Source organism: Styela clava, chromosome 6 (genome assembly GCF_964204865.1).
Source record: "Styela clava chromosome 6, kaStyClav1.hap1.2, whole genome shotgun sequence".
Classification (NCBI taxonomy): domain Eukaryota; kingdom Metazoa; phylum Chordata; class Ascidiacea; order Stolidobranchia; family Styelidae; genus Styela; species Styela clava.
This window is the reverse complement of record NC_135255.1, coordinates 10,616,927-10,638,193: the sequence shown is the minus strand read 5'-3', so window position 1 is coordinate 10,638,193 and position 21,267 is coordinate 10,616,927. Positions and strand designations below refer to the sequence as shown.

The 21,267-nt window shown below is 34.4% G+C and overlaps 1 protein-coding gene across 3 annotated transcripts in view; it reads right to left on the bottom strand.

The window, feature by feature from the left end:
- LOC120331417 (potassium voltage-gated channel subfamily KQT member 1-like) overlaps window positions 1–21,267 on the bottom strand; it is a 32,333-nt gene that overhangs the window by 10,120 nt on the left and 946 nt on the right. Inside the window, exons 1-5 of one of the 3 annotated variants that reach the window (XM_039398490.2) lie at window positions 11,463–11,933; window positions 5,478–5,653; window positions 2,085–2,267; window positions 1,200–1,290; window positions 269–395 (exon numbers count right to left, since the gene is read on the bottom strand). In XM_039398490.2, the coding sequence (XP_039254424.2) occupies window positions 269–395; window positions 1,200–1,290; window positions 2,085–2,267; window positions 5,478–5,653; window positions 11,463–11,750 (865 nt within the window). In that variant the 5' untranslated portion in view covers window positions 11,751–11,933. Of the gene's footprint in view, window positions 1–268; window positions 396–1,199; window positions 1,291–2,084; window positions 2,268–5,477; window positions 5,654–6,028; window positions 6,526–11,462; window positions 11,934–21,267 lie in introns of those variants that run through there. The other 2 variants (XM_039398493.2, XM_078113861.1) reach the window with 2 other exon arrangements.

The window sequence follows — 21,267 nt, the reverse complement described above, 5'->3', positions numbered from 1 at the left end:
AATTTGCTGTATTCATGAAACAGGGTAATATATTTTTATTCAAATTAGTCAGAGACCAGAATAACATATTTACTTGAATTATGACGAATGTTTCATTTTTATATTTGATGATTTGAATACATCCTGTAGTACTAAAATTAACATGAGGCGGAGATGATATTAAAACCGCTCAGCGGCGAAAATTGACGAATAAAAGCCAAATAATCGTGACAAGTGACATTCATAAAACATATAAATTGAAATAAAATTGAAAGGTTAGGTGACTTACCTATTAGACAAATAGGTTTCCTGGCGAATCGCAGTCTTCCATATAAGCCACTGTATTTCCCAATACTTCCTGCCGCCCATAACCTAACGCAATATTCAATACCAAAGAAAACCACAACGCACCATTCCTGAAATTAACAATTTTGTCGCCTTGAATAATGCATATTACACAAGACAACGTAAAAAATACAAATTAAAGTGGCTCGTAAGACTGACAACAATATCGTTGAAAAATATAAATGGACAATAGTTGGATTTAAGCTTGTACCAGGCTGGAGACAAGCCAAAGAAAACTTTGGTACTTCACGAATGGCATCAACTTGCCGTTCCACCGTTAGCGTATAGTGTTTAAAAAAGGTTTGCATGAAAGAGGTTAATTATGCAAATTTAGTAATTTAATGTCTTTTTGCAATATTTTCTTTTTTTAACCAATGCGATGTGCAGCGATCTTAACCGTTGTAATGGATACGTCGCACGTGTGGAATTTAACACCAGATTTCAATTTAGACAATTATCGGCATCCAAGTAAAGCACAAGACAACATTTGACATCTCAGGCACGAAGTGTTTTTAAAAATAACTAAATTGCAACCATGTACAAATAACAATTGCTTCAGAATTCGTTGTTAATCGTAAAAATGCTTTAGAAAAAGTAAAAACAATGTTGTATAATTCGTGTGAAGGATACCCCATATTGTAACAATCACACATTTTTTATATATACTTGACAGTCATTTTTTAGTTATAGAAATCTATTTAAAAGAAAATATTGCAAGCATTTTTATAAACTCCCTGCATTAATTCAGTGTGGTCTTCTAGGTGCAATATGCTTCTGATATGGGGAGTGTATAATAATTTTCGATGACACTTTGTGTCAATACCATCTTAGAAAGTGATTTCGACATAATATCTCAAAAAAATTCACAAGCTCACCATAATTAATAAGACAGGAAAGTCTCTCTCATCAGCGTCTTCGACAGTTGATAAAACACTGAATATTAGACAAGCTAAAACCATCATAAATCTGAAAATACGGATAAAGATGATATGATCGATCCTAAAAAGAACTATAATAAACAGAGAAACAGGGATTCGCTATGAAATTTGATTTTAGATGACGGTAAGTACTGAGGTATAAAAGCTAGTTTACAATGATGGAGAACCAAAGCAAAAATAGGGCAAGAGTCATCGCTAGTTTGTTATCTGAAATCTGTCACTTTCAATCTCCATTACAAAAAATAAATGATAATTTTTTGCGAAAAGTTAAGCTTATAAATTAATACACATTATTCTTTTGTCAGGTGAAGTCAATTTTTTTTTTGTCGATTGTCAAGAAAATGGAAAGTGACCGATGATGTTTTATCAGATATTCAAGATGAATTTTGAAAGCTATACCCAAAGCTTTACTCAAATAGATTGATTTATGGAAGTTTTAAAGCAGAGTTTGTCTATTTTAATGACTAGAAAATAGCAAAACCGAGAAACATTTATACATCTATTGGTAATGTGGCCAGCTATACTGCCATCTGAAGTCAGAAATATCCAGTTTGGTCGAAGTCCAGCGAGGGGCATAATTCCAATAATCTGGCAAGATCTCATAATAAATGGGTGAATGCTTGTAAAGACCACGCTCGGGGCAATGGTATATACCCCAAAACTAAAATGTAGTAGGAAACATAAGTTACAAATGCAGAGCATTATATCTAACGACGGATGTTTAGAGAATTCCAGAACTTCTCTGTAATTGAAATATGTAAGAAAAGGCGTTTGATTTATAGTTGATACCGGTTTGATCAATAAAAGTAGACCTCAACTTACACAATCATATGATATATAAAACATTTCACGCCAGTCGGCCTTTCAAGAAAATTAAAAATATAATTTTGAATTCTCTTTTTCAATCTTATCTTCTTTTTTGCCATTAAAACTCGATCAACAACAACTGTTGATTCCACATCTGGTTCACGAAGATATTCACAAAGTCTTGAATGTCTCCATTCCCTGAGAATGAGAAAACAATTCATATTAATCCTCTTTTATGTTCCGGTCACAAACTAAAAACGAAATCCGACAGAGCATGTGTTAATAGGGGTACTAGATACCCACTTTTTTGGGGCATTGGGAGTATACCTTGTTGGTAAGAAATTGAGGGACAGAAGAACAGAAACAATCTAAATACGTTTGCACTTCTCGTCAAGCTAATAACAAACATAACGTGGATCACGAATATTAGCTATTCGCATATTCTGTTCAGAGCTGAAAATAAAAATTGTACATTTTTATCCATTTACTATAAGTGTTTGACGAGACACGTAACTGTACTTGATTGTATCATAACGTATTAGTTTTAGCTGAAAGTATTTTTTAAATATCGTAACTCATCAAATAAAAGTCTTGACATAGGGCAATGATAAAAAAAATACTTCTCAACTGTACACGTGTTCGTTAGGTGATGGTAACTTGAACAAGTAGAGTAAACTCGATGGGAAAATAGGGCGCTCCCTAAGTATGTGCACCAAGATGGCGCACAACCTGAACCCTAACCTGGTACACATACTATGTCCAGGTTGTGCGCCATCTTGGTGAACAAACTTTTGGAGGTCCGAAAATAGTATCAAATAAAGTCTGTTATAAATTCAAATAGAAGTTTCTGACATATGACAAACAATAGTCCTCAAATTTTCTGAGTAAATTAATGTATTTTCAAAAAATATAATCTAATTTTATTCACTAAATTTTCGAAACAAACAGCATGTCGTCTCAACTTTACTGGTTTTAATAGTTTTACTTTACTGGCGGGCAATGTAAGTGTGACGTAAAAAGTTACATTTCATTCACATTGTTACAAAAACAAAAGTCGAAAACAAGAAGCTTCGTGCCAAAACTAAATTTAATCATAATCTCATCAAATTTCTATTTTTTAGTCAAAACATCAATTTTAGCTTTTTTTAAACTCGTGTTCATTAGCAATGAAGAAATTCCAGACTTCATAATTCAGATTGACTGTCGAAATAATGCTCCCAATTACTTGAATCAGGCATAATTTAATTTTTGTAACAAGCAGTAGGTACCAGTGGGCAAATAATGCACGTGATTCAAATGCGATACCAACGGGACTACTGTGGAAAGTGACATTTTTAATACACCCTGAATAAAAGTAACATTTGTTTCAAAATTAAACTTCTAGCTGACATGTGTCATGACATGGTTTTAATGAATTGAATTTTTGTTGAAATCATGCCGGGATGCTTTCGAATCTGATAAAAATCTTAATGGTGAAATTCCAAAGTAATGTGTAAAACATGCGTTATATGCAAAAGTAGCAAATATTTGGAACGGTGCCATTCGATCCATTTGAAAGACGCCAAACATTAAGAATTCTGTGTTGAATACATAGGGAAAAATATACCGGAAACAAAGTGTAAAACTTCAAGATGAAAAGTTATGAAAAAATTTGCTATGGTATACATACATTTATCACAGAAAATAAAAATAGGTTTTATACAATTAATCAAAATAAATATGATATCAAATTAAATTCAAACATTAAAACATTCATTCTGGATTAAACAGAATAATAATTTTTTCATTGCTAATGGCCACGATGGTAGCGGAAGATGGAGAACTTTTATAATTCTTGTTGCTGTTATTATCTCTAATAACTAGAATATATTATAATAAATACAAAATAAGAAAAATGAAATCGAGCATATTAGTTACAAATTTCAACAGAATTTTTGAAAATTCGAATATTATATCTTTATATGCTTTGAAAATTTAACTAAAATGTAGCATTAATTTGCAACGTGAAACGTAATTTGCATAGAATGTTCCTGTATAAGGTTAAACCACGATCCAAATGAATAAACAATATAGAGCAGTTGTAGTCTCCCCATACGTTACACATCTCAAATACAAATAAGTCTACTGTTCGAGTTTAATAATTCAGCGAATGTCGTGAAACTGCATAAAAGAGTATGCTGTAGACTAAATTAAAATTACAACCGTTAGCTCAAATTTTGGCCAATGAAGGTTTGTCGTTAGATTAGAATTTTTTTTGACTTTACGCGCTTTTATTAGAATTTGGTACAGTCGCCAGTAGAGTAGCCTGCCCGCGTAGGAGGCCAGTAACGGTATTGGTGAAAATAAATACAAAAAGGTTTAATCTAAACAAAAAGAATTAATTGAACATGTAATAAATTATATATGCACGCCAATATCACAAAAAATGATACGGCTTATCTAATTGGACCAGCTTCTCAAAATAAAGAGAGTGGAAAATAACATAATTGTTGCTCGACAGGTGCTTGCGTATTATCTGGCGGACGTATAGTATAATTTAGAAATAAATCCTTTCCTTTACCTACAGTAAAGCATTAATTGGGGTATTGGAGTGCATTTTGGAATTGTGTATTTGGAGACAATCATGACTGGACGGTCACCCATAAAATGAAGGCCTGCGATTGCACCATTTTGTATTGTTTTTTCTCGATATTGTTAACATCGGACATCTAAATTAAATCTCATTATATTTTTCACATTTCGTCGTCTATAACTATAAATTATTAATGTTTTGGATAGATCCAAATGAAGCCCACGAAATACTAAGGAGGCGTGTTTGCGAGAGAGGGCCTGTCAATTTTATCAACTTTACATAAAAACCGACAAGAAATTCCAGTATTCCACTGGGACATATATGGCTGCATAATATGTGAACTGTACGCGACAAAAGAGCTTAATGTTGACAGTTGGAAGTTTTCAGATCGCTTCAAAAGTACATAACATGTTTATGATGAAACTAAATTATCAAGGGAGAGGTTGCCAAGTTTATGTCAAACTTATATAGCAAACCATCTATTGAAATACACAATGGAATTTTTCAATACATGTCTTTCTTATCTTAATTTAAAGCCAGTACGTATTTCATAAATTAAAACAAAGCATATGGGCAAACGAGAATAGAACTGAATCCTAAGCAAAAAAATATGATCGTAATGTTTGAAAATCGTAGGAAGTTTGGCAACGAAAAAAATTTCGAGTTTCATGATTGTTCATACGTCGAAATTTTAGACATTGGTCGAATAGGAAAAAAAATTTAAGCAAACAGCTCTGATGGCTATTAGGGATTGTGTTCGTAGCAAATGAGATAAATAGATAATTCTTCCTGCGTATATATATATAAAACTGATAAACTGTATTACATTTACTTACTCTGAAATACCGTCCCCACTGTTCCCCGTTGTAGGTCTTGAGCCATGATTTTCGTAGCGAGGTGAATTTCTATCGACGTCGTTTTTTAATTCGCGTTCAGACGGTGATGTTTTAACCATTATATTATTAGAGCTTTTTGTACGGAAACCGTCGGATGATACCGAATCACGATAATCCTGCAATGATTTGAAAATAAAATACAAATTTAATAAAAGAGAATGAAATATAGTGATGGACAAGGTAGATAGATTATCAAGACTGCTGATTTTCTGATTGTCAAATATTAGAAATTTTTAAAATAAGACTCTTTCTTTCAATGAAATGAGACTGACTGAAATAGATCTCAGAACCCGAAATAAATTTACGTGCTTTACTAAAATCCCAAGATCCACAATTAATTTTGCCTTAGACTGGTACCATTGTTTTACCTAAACCTCACCTCACTTTCAACGTATATGATTACACGCTAATTGAACCTGAAAATATGAGATAGACAAAACGCTTCCAACGATTGGTTCATCAACCAAAGAAATTCAAACATAAATAATTACTTTTACGCTCGCTGTCCGTCCCGTTGTTTAGTTTAGCTGATCTATCGCATAGTAATTATGCAATAACATAACGACTCTACGTCGTCGACTACCTAATGAGATGCAGAGAATTTGATTTCATATAATTATTATCGACGTAGATTAAACTGCGAACAGGTCGATGCCATGAGAAAATGCCGCACAAATAGGAACGGTAAACTTAAGATAATGTGGAAATATGAAAATAGGACGACTATATTGACTTATAATGACAGGATGGGCAGACATCAAAACCCTCAATCTCTCAAGTTATCTGTCGAAGCAGTACAACATTTTAAAAACGCTAATTTATTTTATTTGTTCTCATATAAACATGCACTTGCAATTGAGCTCCCGAATGTTTTCATATACCCATAAGATCCCCAATCGAACCTTTTGTGGCTACACATTTATTCAATGCAAATAACTTTACTATACTACTATAGTTGTACTTAACATTTAATACGCTTTTGACGTATCGGCTTATTTCCCATCAAATGGTAACTGGCGAAAATATTTTCAACGCGATTCTTGTTATAATCTGCGTCAAAACAAAAACGAATTTTATATGATCATATTTCCTATACACGCCATAATATAAAGTACTGAAGCGTACATATAAACTGTGGCATATTTCATCTAACATTACCTATATATATACCTACAGTAGGCTATGGTCACTAATTAAAACTGAACAAGTTTTACATCAACAGTGACTAAATAAACTTATCTCGTCTTCAGCTCATCACTCAGTTCTAAACGAAACACCATAACTTGATACGATCAACCGAGAGCAAAGCAAAAGAAAGACGATATTGCCTAGGCATGCAATATTGCTTAGATACTTTGTCGATTAGATTCACTCTCTGCTGGAGCAAAGAGATCGATACGTAACGAATCTGATACTGAGCATTTTAACCCTCGGCACACCGCAAGCGAAATGGGATTTTAATGCTTCTTTCAAAACAGTCTTCAAACTTGAAACTAAAATTTGTCATCATAAAAAATTGATGAGCTTCCAGGTCGAAGGTAACTTTGATAAATATATGAAAGTTAGTACGGTCCGGGGTTGAGCTATACATGAATCCCAAAACACCGAGATGTTTATTAAAATATTCATTCAAGACGTTCTCGAAAAAGTGAGATTGTAGGTCCTTCTCAATTTATGAATTTTATACATACATTTTCATGACTGATCACCAAAATCAAGATAAATTTAGGTTTTTATTATTTATTTAGGTTTTTAAGTATTATTACACGAGAATTTAAATCGGAATCGGCACATACATATCATTTTTGAGAGGGCCTCAATTGTTATTGCAGTGAGTCGAATCTATACTGCTACTATTATTATTATTATTTATTTAGGTTTTTAAGTATTATTACACTTACACGAGAATTTAAATCGGAATCGGCACATACATATCATTTTTAAGAGGGCCTCAATTGTTATTGCAGTGAGTCGAATCTATACTGCCTCTTGTGAGAGTAATAACCCAGTGCTATCGCTTTCTGGTATTGACGATTTTACTGCTACAAGCAATAATGTATCGCTCGAATCAAAATAGGGTCGGTTATTTATGTCTGGTTTAAAAAGGTTTTAAAGTACGAATCATTTTCACTGGAACAGTACAATATAAATGGTATAAACTCGTTCAATAGTGATACTTGGTTGGCACATCAAAAAGATACCACGGCTCACTTCTGACGGGTATATAATATCGAAAGCCGATTTACAATTGGCGTGAAATTTAAGTGCTTCCTATTGTTGAAACAAGATGCAAATGTTCTTTGAACTTTATTAAATTTAGAATTTTATCAAATATTTCGGAGGAGTTCAGCATCGAATTGTTTATTCTTCATTTCGATGGTTTAATCCCACCAAAACCACAGCGTGAAGACTTTGACAATATAACATTGAAAGGATTTCAGCCTGGTGGTATATCACAACCGTACAATACAGAATCTGTGAAATATATTCTTAGACAAAAACAGTGCGAATTCTATGTCAGGAATTCGATTTACTACCGTAAATGTGTTGTGAAGTAATCTGAAATTTAAATAATGATCACTTTACAATGTTAGCCCTATATATATCAAGATATTTCGTTACAAATAAGCAAATAGGTAATGAATCTGCCTAAATATATTTAAACCCTCTCTCGTGTCGGGCTTGCTAATTCATACTGGGATGAAAGTATTTGATAAGATAAACTTATTAGTCCGAACTAGAATTAGGTAAATGTCACTAATGAAAATCGGATAACCACAGAGTACCAGACAAAACCAACTGAATAATGTAACAGTGTCTGCTACTGAAAGGTTATTATGCTTTGAATAATGGGGTTACGTTCATACGGAGGCATTTCAATCCATCCAGGATAACACTCCTTATCTACACTATCAATTACATCAAGTACCAAGTCTGTTATACATCCTATTGGACACGAAATGGACCTATGGGTCGTTTTGCTGTTATTAGTCTTCTTTTTCTTGTTGTTGTTAAAATCGATTTTCTTTTTAAATACTGGACCAATTGATTTGAAATTTTCAGTGATGGAAGATTGTTGTTGGCCTAAATCAGTTCCTCCAAGCGTGTCGGCCTACTTCAAGGATGTCCGTTTTGATTTTGCGACCTCGTTGCTCAGACACATTTCCGCATGAGTCGCGTAGGCTACCGGCATTGCGGTTAGTTATTGGACCTTCGTGCCGTGCACATATATTTGATCTTTGCTCTCTTGTTCAGTAATATACAAAATTTACCAATGTTTCGGAATAAATTATGAGAAACCATGAAAATTTCAACTTGGTAAAGGATAATATAATGACAAAATAAAAGAAATAGACAAACGCTAAAATTGTTTGCATAATCAATCAAGCTTTTTTGAAACATAATAGAACTGTGAATAATTTCGACAAATAATATGTAAAATTCATGAGAGGTGTGCGGTATATCTTTATGCAAATGCCACGCTGTACAAAAACATTTATGAAAGGATGGGAATATTATGAAAACAACTCAAATGCACAATCAATTTTCAAAATCTGTGCGAGTCAAAAGGTGTATGGACACTGGACAGCCAGTTGAATCTCAGTTGTAACGTCACCTTTGATTTAATACTGAAGAAGAGAGCTATGCTCAAATATATGGACACGCCACAAGGTGCCGCTATTTTTTATTCTGACACATAAAAAACGAATCTCCTGAAATTTGAAATAAGTAATAGTAATAGCCTTCTGGCGAAAAAATCAATCTTTAACCACAGAAAATTTCAAAGCAATTGATCCAGTATTCGAAGAGAAAAGCGATTTGATCATGACGAAGGAGAAGAATAACAAGAACAACAACATAATATTGAAACGATGGTTATGTCCACTGACGTGCCCAATAATCTTTGATAGAGAAACAAATACGGAAATCAAGGCTTGATGAACGAGGTATAGTTTGTTGATTGTTCTAAATTGTTGCCAGCAGTTCGGCGCTCTGACAGCAGCATGCGCAATGGAACAGCACTGTGCTACAACCGGGAAATGAGACAAATATTTCGAAAGTTTCAGCACGTGAAGGAAGCTTTTTTCTTCTTTTTTCTTGTTGTTATTGCCACAAATTAATACAATGACAAACATAAATGTATTTGTTGTATTGGTTAAACGGTGTACAGTTGATATTTTCACCTTTGCAAATCTAATTTGTCTGTATGGTGTTAAGCCGTCCAAAAGCCTGACAAAATTCAATAAACGTTTGAGCGAAATCAAGCAGACGGACAAATACCCACATTGCTACAAAATAACCCACTATCTATCTTACAATAAACTATCTCTCTACTGCATTAGCTTATTAGTCCTGGTCACTGAGGTAATCTCCTCCATACACTTGTATTTAACATCGTTGTTTCTTACCGGCATACCAGGAGCTCTTTTGTATAATTAGCAATGTGAATTTAAGAATTTCACGTTGCGCATTAGCTATTGTTAATAAATTCATATTGCTCAAAACGATTATTAGAATTCGAACTTTAGGTCGTCCGTTCAATGTTAAGTCACGGAAAAATCGACTCGACCTCTACTACCGATTCGGAGCCATTAAAACACCGACTACGGCTCAAACGTGATCAAAATACTGACTCTGACTCTCGCCATACATTCCTGGTTCGAAAATTGACTTTAACGCCAGTCCACAACCATGGGAAGTTTTTTGGCTCCAAGCTAAAGTCAGGCAGCAGACCAGGACTCCGACTACAGTCTTCTTTAAATGGTTCATTTTGTACAACGATTCCATGTTCTCGCTGACCTCCAGCTGAAAATAGTCCAGTTCTATTCTTCTCAGCACTTTACAGACAATTATTTCCTACAAAATGCGGTAGACAATTTTGATATTATCCTACTTCATAATTGTAGAATCCTGATCGTTGACAAAGCTAAGATAAGTATTAATAATTTGTTCATTCATAGAAGAACTACCAACTCTAGAAAACTAATGCTAATTATTCAATCTTCAAAGCCTTTTAAATGACTGCCTTTCTCTTGTGAGCCTGTTTCATGTCAATGACGTACTGAGTATAAAATCGCTAATCTTTAAATAATCTGGAGCGCATGTTACTTGGCCAGCAAGCACATAATCAACAATATCTAACAACAATTTCCAATTATCAACATAAGCCGCTGTAACTCGAGATAATTTACCGATTAAATCTTGGACTTTATCGCGTATGATGACAGTTCTTAACGACAAACAGCACCTGGGTGGATTGTCTCATATGAGGGGCAACGCTAAATCTGGTATAGAATGGTTATATGAATTGATTGGTTAAAAGACAGTTTGAAGAACTATAATCACCATCACTCTACCTCGGAATCATAAGCTTCATTAAATTTTCATAAACAAAATTTTTCTCAAACTAGTCGCTTAATTAACTGTGTAACAAAGGATAATAAAAACTACTAATCTTTTAGTAAAATTAGGTGGTTTTTGTTAGAACCGGAATGAATACTAAATGGTATTCGTGCGAATTAAATATAAAAATTTCATGGCACTCAGTCATCTAGTTAGATCATCATGCTGAATGATGTACTCGGATCATAATCTTTAGCACAAAAGATTGGAAACATTTTGAGCCCAGTTAGATTTTAGATCTGTTGTACAAAGCCCCCGCCACGAATGCACAAACGAGATTTGAGGAAACGCCCCCATCATGTTTTAAAATGAGAAATCATTAAATATCCTGTAAAATTTGGAAAGGATTTGAATTTCCAGTGCAATCAGCATTCCTAAGCCTTATACTGGGTAACTACTATCTTTCTTATTTTGAGCGTTGGCGAATTTTTGGCGGGAGCTTTCTACAAAAGTTAATTCGTTATTCTTAATTCGTACACTAATAATTACGTATTTTAAAAATAACGACAAAATTTTCATCACCTTTTCTTCCCAGTCATCAATATATTCAGCTGAATCTGAGTCGGCCAAATCCTGCATGCTCTTTCTATTTCTTCCTTTAGTGAATGTTACTTGCGGTGATGCAGCGTGGAACAATACTCCTTCAGTGTTATTGTCTCTCGAATTCCGATTCATGTAGTCAACTTCTGTTGCGTCATTCGGAACATCGTCTTCACTTTCAATTACTATAGAAGGCGGACACCTTCGAAGTGCTGTATACGCCACGGCATCTGGTTTGCAATCTGCCATGGCGTGAAAAACTTTTGCCATTCAAAGAATGACTTTTACCTCAAATGTAAAATAAAGTCTTAGAAGTCTTGTGTGCTTGTGACGTATAGGTCATCTGATCTCTAGATTAGATTCAAATCCTCGCCCACCTCTGAGTTGAAATTTTGTTTTTATCTACTTTTGACGGCTCCAGATAAAGAAAACATTAGCTTAATTAATTATTTAAGCTTTAATAATAAATAAAATATAAGTTTAAAGATAATTTTGAAACGTTCTTCAGCGTTTTTGCTGGTACTAACAAAGAGGAAAAGCCGTTTGAAGAAAATTCTAAAATGAAAGAGAAGATAGTTCACAAGATCTTAGATTAAAAAAAAACTCGGTAGCTATTAAACAAAAATTAGCATTTATCACCCTGCGATATAAACAAAATCGACACCACCTTGGAATTTACCATGTAACAGTAGAGCAACGGTTAGCTCTTTAATATGCTATCATTAAAATATTAAACATTTTGAACATTTCATTTATCTCTCATTCTCTTGAACATGAAATAGCTCACAAAAGAACAATTAATTTCTCATAACGACCATACCCATGTAAAAAGCAACGACTGTGACGACGATTTTTATGATGACAACGGCCAATTTTTACGATGCACAATCATGTTTTGCGTTGCTAAATTTACCACTTAGTTGAACACCAGTTCTCCAACAAATAGTTACAAAATTATCACGAACATTTTTTTTTCTAGTTTACATTAAAATAAGCAAGATCCTTACGAAAGCTATCCATACGCACTGGTGTGTACTGTTTCATCACGAGAGTCGTCCAGAGACCTTATAAATGTTAATTTGCAAACAATTTTATACATATTTCATGAAGTGATATTTGAAACGAAAGCGGCGCCAACTGGAAGGTGTTGATTGATCGATGAAATCTAATTTTGACCACAAATCGCTCGATGATGAGTCGAGAAGGCAATTCTGAGGAATATTTCATCATTTCGGAGTACTTTCGCAAGGTAATTAATGTTGAATCAATTGCGAATGAAGGCCTATTATCAATAAATCTTTCGTACAATTCAGTCGCGACATCAAGTGGATATATGTCATCAAATGGCTTTTTCAGCAGGAATGCTTTTGAGGCATTTCTAACAATTCAGAATCAACTAACTAAAATTTCACATTTTCATTGTTGCGTATTTATATTATCATTGTGAACCGTCTTTATTTTATCGAGTCATATTTTCCTCAGATGTCAGTTTTAACTTCTCGTCGCCTCACTGGTTGGCTGTATGAAAACCTTTAGCTATGAAGAAGAATGGTTACGACATAACACGCTGCAATGGGCCAACACGAGGCACAAAACTCAGCCTTAATCCAATGTATTATTTATATAAAGCCACATGCTTTCGAATTACTCTAAATACACAATCAACGAATGGCTTTATTAACTTCAATTACGTTCGGTTGTCTATTCTACAAAAATGTCTCATTTGAATGTTGATGAGAACTAAACCCTTTTTTTCTCATTTCTAACTCAAGTTAGAACCCGAATTCAAAGTTCTTTCCCTAGATTCAAGCTTGAAATTTGTTGTCAATCTGTACCTATATCCGATCTGATGAAAAAACAGGAAATTTATAACGAAATAACTGAGCTTCTTAGACACCATGAATGCAGATACGCTGCCAATACATTAACAAACAAAGAAACTAAACGAAGATACTGGCAATGAAGATCTCTAACAGCAGAATACTGAAATCAATCGTTGTATTAATACCGTTACGGCGCATTTATACGCATCGCTTCATTTTGAATTATACAATACGAATATATCTAATGTATTATTCATTATTATGTGCATTCAAATCGGTAATCGCTGTCTCGGGTGACCAAGCATGGATCGGACATATACAAACAAAAACAATCAGTTTATCTCAGCCATATAAGCGATAATAACATTTTACAACACTTGTTACAAATTTTGAGTTGAAATGAACTTTGTGCTCATGAAGCGCCATATTCGGTGATCCACAAAGAAATATACGATGCGCAGGGTTGCCAGATAATTAAATATAAATTGCACAAACAGCGAACAAAGAATGAAAACGATAAAAATCTTAGCGGCTCCTGTTTGACGAGTTCTTCCAACTGTCATGAATAAATGATGAGTTCTTTCAAATTAACTCATAAAAAACTTTAAAATGAAGTATAATCTTCGTAAATCTCTATGTATAAATCTACACGGATTTTAAAATGTTATAAGGAAAAGGTCGTTTATTAAATCGAAAAAAAGGTAGAAAGTTCTGCAGTACTTTTTGGCCTCTAAAAAGAAAATAAACCCAATTTTAATCTACATTTTTTAAGGTGTTATCTATTCATATATTGCGTTAGAGGTTTTCGATAAATATTGCTGGTGACGTAAGTATACCCATAAATAGCATAGGACCTAACTGAGTCTTAGGTCACCGGACACCTGGCCTTATTAATATGTATATATATATCAAGACTATCATTATCTAGACTATGCTAAATCTATCCTTCTTGTATTTATGAATCCTACTATGTATAATTATGCCAATTTCCTCGCGAGAACTTAAACCTGTCAATATAAGAATGTACTTTCATAATAAATATGGTCGAGCTGTTTGACGAATCCAAAATTCATGACTCCAAAGTCCAAATTTCGTGTTATCACCATTTATGTTTTCAAGTTAGAAAAAAAATAGATACATTCTTACATAGATACATTATCCCACGTAAAAGCATACATTTCTCCTATGAAAATTATTACAAAATATCATTTACTCTGGACGTGCCGCGGCGCCTTATCAAAGTACATACTTAGCCTTACTATTTTGACGTTTATAGTAAACTATACATTAAAAATTACTGATGTATTACATGACGTAAAATTTCATGATCAACTTGGAACGAATACAAATTTAATAATATCATCCAAACTAATCAATAAATTTTCAAGACACGTAACTAAAATTACCAACTCTTCAGGTTACGTACATTACACACAGTCATGTTTCCGTGTCATATTCTCACATAGTCCTGAATTCTGAAGACTAATTTTCAATTCCGCGTTTACCTAATCAATTTGTTGTGTCATCAAGTTGTTCTAAACTTTCCAATGCCTAAATGTGAGCCAACTTGTACAACGTGTTTTGACAAGAGACAAAGACAAATGTTTCATTATATGCTTGCCTTTCGAGCCTGTAATACGATTAGTTTTAGGTTTCTCGAAGTCTCTGAAAACACGTTCATCCAAGAGTATATACTTTCTGCTACACAAGGTCACACACTACTGTAATAATCCCAGGGTATTTCCAAACATCTTTCATGTACAGCAAAAAGCTTCCGGATATATATATTTTCTAGATAAAATTGATCGTATACTATACTTGATTATCACTCGTCCCATAGGTAATTATATTGGGGTGTCTCCAAAATGTCGTGCCCCACTTGTCCCATTTGTACCACGACCACGTGTTCCACTTGTCCCACGCGTCCCATTTGTACCACGTGTTCCACTTGTATCATTTGAACCACGTGTCCCACTTGTCCCACGTGTCCCACATGTCAAGTGGGAAACGTGGTACAGTTGGGACACGTGGTACAAGTGGGACACTTGAGACACGTTAGACAAGTGGGACACGTAGTACAAGTGGCACACGTGGGACAAGTGGGATAATTGGGACACGTGGTACACGTGGTACAAGTAAGACACGTGGGACACCTGGGACAAGTGGGACACGTGGTACAAGTGGGACACGTGGTACACATGGTATAAGTGGGACATGTGGTACACGTGGGACAAGTTGGACATGTGGGACACGTGGTACAAGTGGGACACGACATTTTGGAGACACCGATTATGTTGTATATGATAAGTATTATTTCGCAAATGTCATTTCATAGCTTAACGACTTCCGCAGAGCTGCTAATTAGTTTCGCCAAGTACACAAAATTACAAAGATTTAAGGTTCTGTTGGTATAATATCACGGTTAAATTACTCCGCAGCGGTCATATATCATGTCAATCGCGATCGACCGGTCACGTATGATTTCGAGCCAACTTGTCATCAACTACAATTCACCAAGCGACTGTGTTACAAAAAAGAGGAATACGTTGTACATGCCCAAAAGACGATACGTCTGGGGACAAGCCGATGAAACAGATTAAAACGTAACAAATATAAGTTTGTCGCTGTGAAGGTTTAGAAACGAACAGAGATTTTTTACCTATACAAACAATTCTATAATCTATAATTTCACTTTGCCCTTAATTTCTTCTCATTATAAAGTTTTTGACTACTCTGGAGTGCTATAAATTTTATTCGCAACAGTAGCAGTAATGTAAGAACATCCGTGTTAATGTTAATTTGAGAGTGAATTTATATCAATCAGTCGATTTCATTGTATTGCGAAAATTTTAGTCGATCTGAGTCGAAAATAGGTTGGCCCTCCCTGATCTAGAAACCGGTATTGTATGGGTCTATTGGGTATGCTGACGTAAATCTCATTATCACTTATATCGCTAGATTGAGTTGATGCGTGTTCAATATTCCGATATTCAAGGTGGCAATATCCACAGTTATATATCTAACTCCATTCCCGTCTTATCAAATAAATTGCATGTAGCAGACTATATTCCTCCTTTCTGTTCATCTTCAACCTTTGCCTACATTACTTTACAGTCGGTTTTCATTTCACCCTTTCGTTGTAATTGGCAATTGCTTCTGTAAGAATTGGATCGTATGTTCTGTGACCGTTACTTAAAACTTACCTAGAAAAAAGTCATTTCACTGCAGCTGACACAAAGTTTATTCAATGTATGAAAATAAGTTAACAAAATCCAGTCTATCCAGTATAGTTGGTTTTGCTAATGACAATTTGACTTCAATGTTTTCAGTTTGGTGTTTATGCAGATACGTACTAGTTTGGATTGTAGACTCGAATGACGTGACTAAGTCGACCGCGTGAAGTGGATTTAAGTGCTTCAGGGACAAATACGTCTTGTGACATAGGATGAAATATATCAGTATGCCATATATTATATGTGGTTTTTCCTATGCCAGTCGTCAGTACGCATATATCGAGAAAAGAAGATAGATACTTTGGACGTTCGAATCCGCGAGGAACGCACTCCATAGGCGTAGCCAAGGGAGGGGGGGGGGGGGGGCATGGCTCCCTCCAAAACTATTTCAACATTTATTTTAATGCAATTTTGCGGCATTTGCAGTAAGACCTAAATTAATACGTCTTTTCCAACATCATTTTTGTGCTCTATTCTTGAACGATTTACTGAAAATCGGACGTTTCCTGGCTTGCTAAATATCTTTTCCTCAAATGAGATAAGTGAAAATGCGCGCTTATATACAGGTGAGCTTAGAATCCCTAATATCCATCCTTCTTTAATTCAGATTGGAACACTAACCCAATACCCAAAAATATAAAGAACACGATCCCCTAATCAAGTACGCCAAATGGCTACATGGATCTCGAGCTATTGGTAAAGCTCGCGTATTCTTTACAGCCTATTCTTTTATTGACGATCTTCTATAGCTAACTGAATCGCTTATCGGAATTAACTTATATTGTACTTAATCTTGAATCAGTGCGGCGAGACTGCGTTCGCATAAAATTCCAATGTAACAAACATATTTAAAACTAAGATAAGTACTCTCTAGTTTCATTGATTATTGAATCAATTTTTTCCAACAACTTACGTAACTTAATATTTACTTACGATTTTTCAAACGTATAGTTGATGTCACATGATTCCCTGGTGTCCATTACACAATATCTAATATCTCCTAACTTCCCAATATATATTCCCATGTGTGGTGCATATTTTACGGAATCAAAAATCTCTAGTGTATTTTATCGATAATATACAAAAAACTTTATTCGATGCTTCCATACTTTCTTTTAATTACCTCGAAAAGCAGTGATTTGTTTCACAGCTGAAACGACGGGCAAATTTGTATTGTAAAAAAGCAAATTCATTATAAGTAAGCATTTACATGTTGTGTTCATTGTAAATTTAAACTTAGATCCTATATTTACATAATAACCCAAGTTGATCGGAGGGCAACACCAATGTGAACGCTTTTTAAATACTGTTTACCATACTCATTGTTGCTGTACAATGCAGCTCAATTTAATAGCTATCCGGAAGGTCGTCCTATAGTCCTTTGCAAAACACGGAACATACGATGAGTGCTGAAACCATTATCCACTATTTGATTTGAATCTCTCTCTTCTTGTCTCGTTTTTATGCTACCAAAGAAAGTATTATGTCCACTATTATTTCGTTAGGAAATTCAGTTTGTATAGTTCATACCTTTGACAATGTTTCGCTAACTGCACTGAGCAGATGTGTTCCTAGCTTCTAATAAAACAGCAAAAGTTCGCGTCCATGGCTTCACTGACTCGATGGAAACCCTGAAACCTACTGCATTTTTAAATTGATTGCTTCAGTAGCTTGTTGCAATACCCCAACATAACATCTCAAAATCTTTAACTATAATAATTTTGAACATGGGATTTTCATTTATCGGTGGAAACGCCAAAATATAGATTGCTGTAAACTGCAATTTCGAACGAAAGTGTACAAATAACGATTTATGCAGAAAGACATACAGAGTCGTTAAATATAGAAACGTCAACACCGTGGCTTAATTTATCAAATACACCCTGTTAATATGGATTTGTGAATGGTTCATGAAATCCGTAAATCTTTTTAAGACTCACAGATGGTTAGGAGTCGATGTCAGTACGACAACAATATTGATGATAAACATGTATACATTTTAGATTTAATCGCAGCAGGTGAGAATAATATGCTTGCTGATTTATACTCATGTAGGAATAATTCCTGCGTGCTGTAACTTTATTAATGAGCCCATGTCATTTATGGTCCAAGACTAAGTTTGTGGCAAACGCAGCACACAAGTTACGTAATAACATCTGACATTGTACGACAAAAGAGATACTTAAAATCATTCTTCACCGAAACAATGCCGGGTATGTCAGAACGCACGGTCTGAAAATTCTGCCAAGGAAATAAATGACTTTTTGACTTAAAATCAAAATCAGTTTTTAATGCTTCCTGCCATTGATAAACAAGTATAATATATCTAACATTTTAATAGTATTTGAAACTAATACCATAGTTTTAAAACTACTGAACACTCACTTCAAGCATAATTTGCGCTATTGACTAAATGATTTGAACTTACAATACACTAAACATTCTTTTTGCACAGGATGCACTAAACTGGCAATATAATCTTTTTGCTATTGTGAGTTGCTGGAGCATGTAAAAGAGATTCGTTCGGTACTTGAATACAATGTTACAATGCTCGGATATATAAAAATCATTAAAATGCTTTGATGTGTCTGAAAATCAATTCTGCATCGAGATCTTGATTGATTTATGATCAGTAATGATGCGTGTCACGATATATACCATATTGACTGCTTTACAATACAATAAGACTATCGTGCTATCGGACATGAAAGATTAGATAAAAGATTAAAGTTACTACATCATTCAATAGCCTTCTCTAATTATTTGTTTTGAACAATTATAAAAAAAAAAGTGAGACAAAGATCAGCCGAATTGTTATTTTATGGAATGCGCTTTAATGCCAATCAATTCATCACATTTACGAACCGTATAAAACATGTATAAACAAACCTAACCGAAAAATCGGAATTCAAAGCCTGTCTATGATAATACTACAACCACAACACAACTGCAGTTGCATCATTGCGATTAGAATTGCATTATTATCTACTCGAACAATGCAACAATGGAAACTGCGTGCTTCAAATTAAACCTGATTCATTTCTAAAATGATTACTCAAATCAAATCTCTTAGTGAAAAAAGCTCTGAACCTCATTGTCTTGAAGAACATAAAACACAACCGTTATTGTACATTAGGTTAAAGGAAGTGAATAAAGCCAGTAACATACTTCAATGATTGCAGTGTTTCCTGAACTGTAAGAGCATCATAAATTGCAAATAATGACTACTCATACAGGCTTAGAAGAGACTATCATATCTAATGCATTTAATGAGCCTACATCAATACCACGGAAATATTTTAGCCTGAATAGTAGTAACTTAGATAAATACTTCACAGACATCAAAAGCAGGAAATGCAATTCAACGTGAAACGGTTTCATAGTAATTCAAAAACGATATATCAATTCATTGATTTGGCATCTAAATTAATTGGGGCAAAGTCTATCTCGCCCACCTTTACTTCACATTTTGTTCACCACTATGACTTCAAACAAAGCACTGATACGACCAGCACGCATACTACCCTACTACCTTTACAGAACAGTCAGATTGAGCTAATAACATACAATTACGCCCATGGGAATAAAAATAAAGATCCGTTATTGGTAACATATTGCTTTAATTGCATGACGCGTTATTGCGTATCGTTTCTCATGTGGGGTGTTTAAAATTGAACGTACAATTTACAAATCGATATGCAAGTGTAGAAATATCAAGCTAGCAATATTCCTGGTTAGAAACCCAATCGACTAATTTTCGCAATGTTCAAGCCAACTTGTGTTGCTAGTGTACCGCATCTAGAGTAGACAATTCTCTCTGTTAGAATGAGTCGGTGAGCTGCAAATCTCATATTAAAGCAAGAGAGCGAAGCTCATATATATGGACACGAAAGCCAAAGCAAAGTAGTACGGGTATGCAATTTGTCATGGTTGACTACCGGTACCGCAGCCTTCATGACTTCGTCTGTCCATCGCCACAAGGTGCGCAATTTTTAATTTCGATGACTTCATCGCACGCAAAAAAAACGAATCTTTCAGAGCCCACCGAAATTTTAAAATAAACAAAAGAAATAGTCTTCTAGCAAGGAATACAATCCTTAAGCACTAAAAATTTCGAAGCAATAAGTCCTGCAGTTAATTGGAAAGCGATTTTTTCAAAACAACTAGAATAAGAATCCAAAATGACAAAACAATCCAGAGGTCCATTTCGTGTAAAAAAAAACTACAAACTTCATATTTAAATACAAAAAATTGACAAAAAAAATTATTACAGATCTAAATAAAAATATTTGAAGCCTTTAAAAAAACTTCTTGGTGGGTTGATTAAATCTTTAGTCACGTTTACCATATTGACTCAATGATAATATAGCAAAGTAAAAAGTAGCTGAAAGTAGCAAATGCAGATAACACTGATGCCAAATACCGAGTGGTGATAGCTATGTGGCGATAAATTCTAAAGGCATCGTTGTTAGATAAAAACATTTTTTTGTGCAAACCATTATCTACGAGAACTTTTTCTTATTTTTACTTTTTTGAAATTTCTATACACGAGTTGAAGAAAACGCGATCTTCGCGAAGCTACGTAATAATTCTGACTTTTCGGGGATACGTAATCGCCTCCTTCGGATTTTTCGCCCCGTTTTTATCTCTTTCGCCGACTCTGAGGATCACTGACCTAAAATATAATGAATAAATTTTCCGAACCTTATTTGGTAACTTTTTAACACTTTT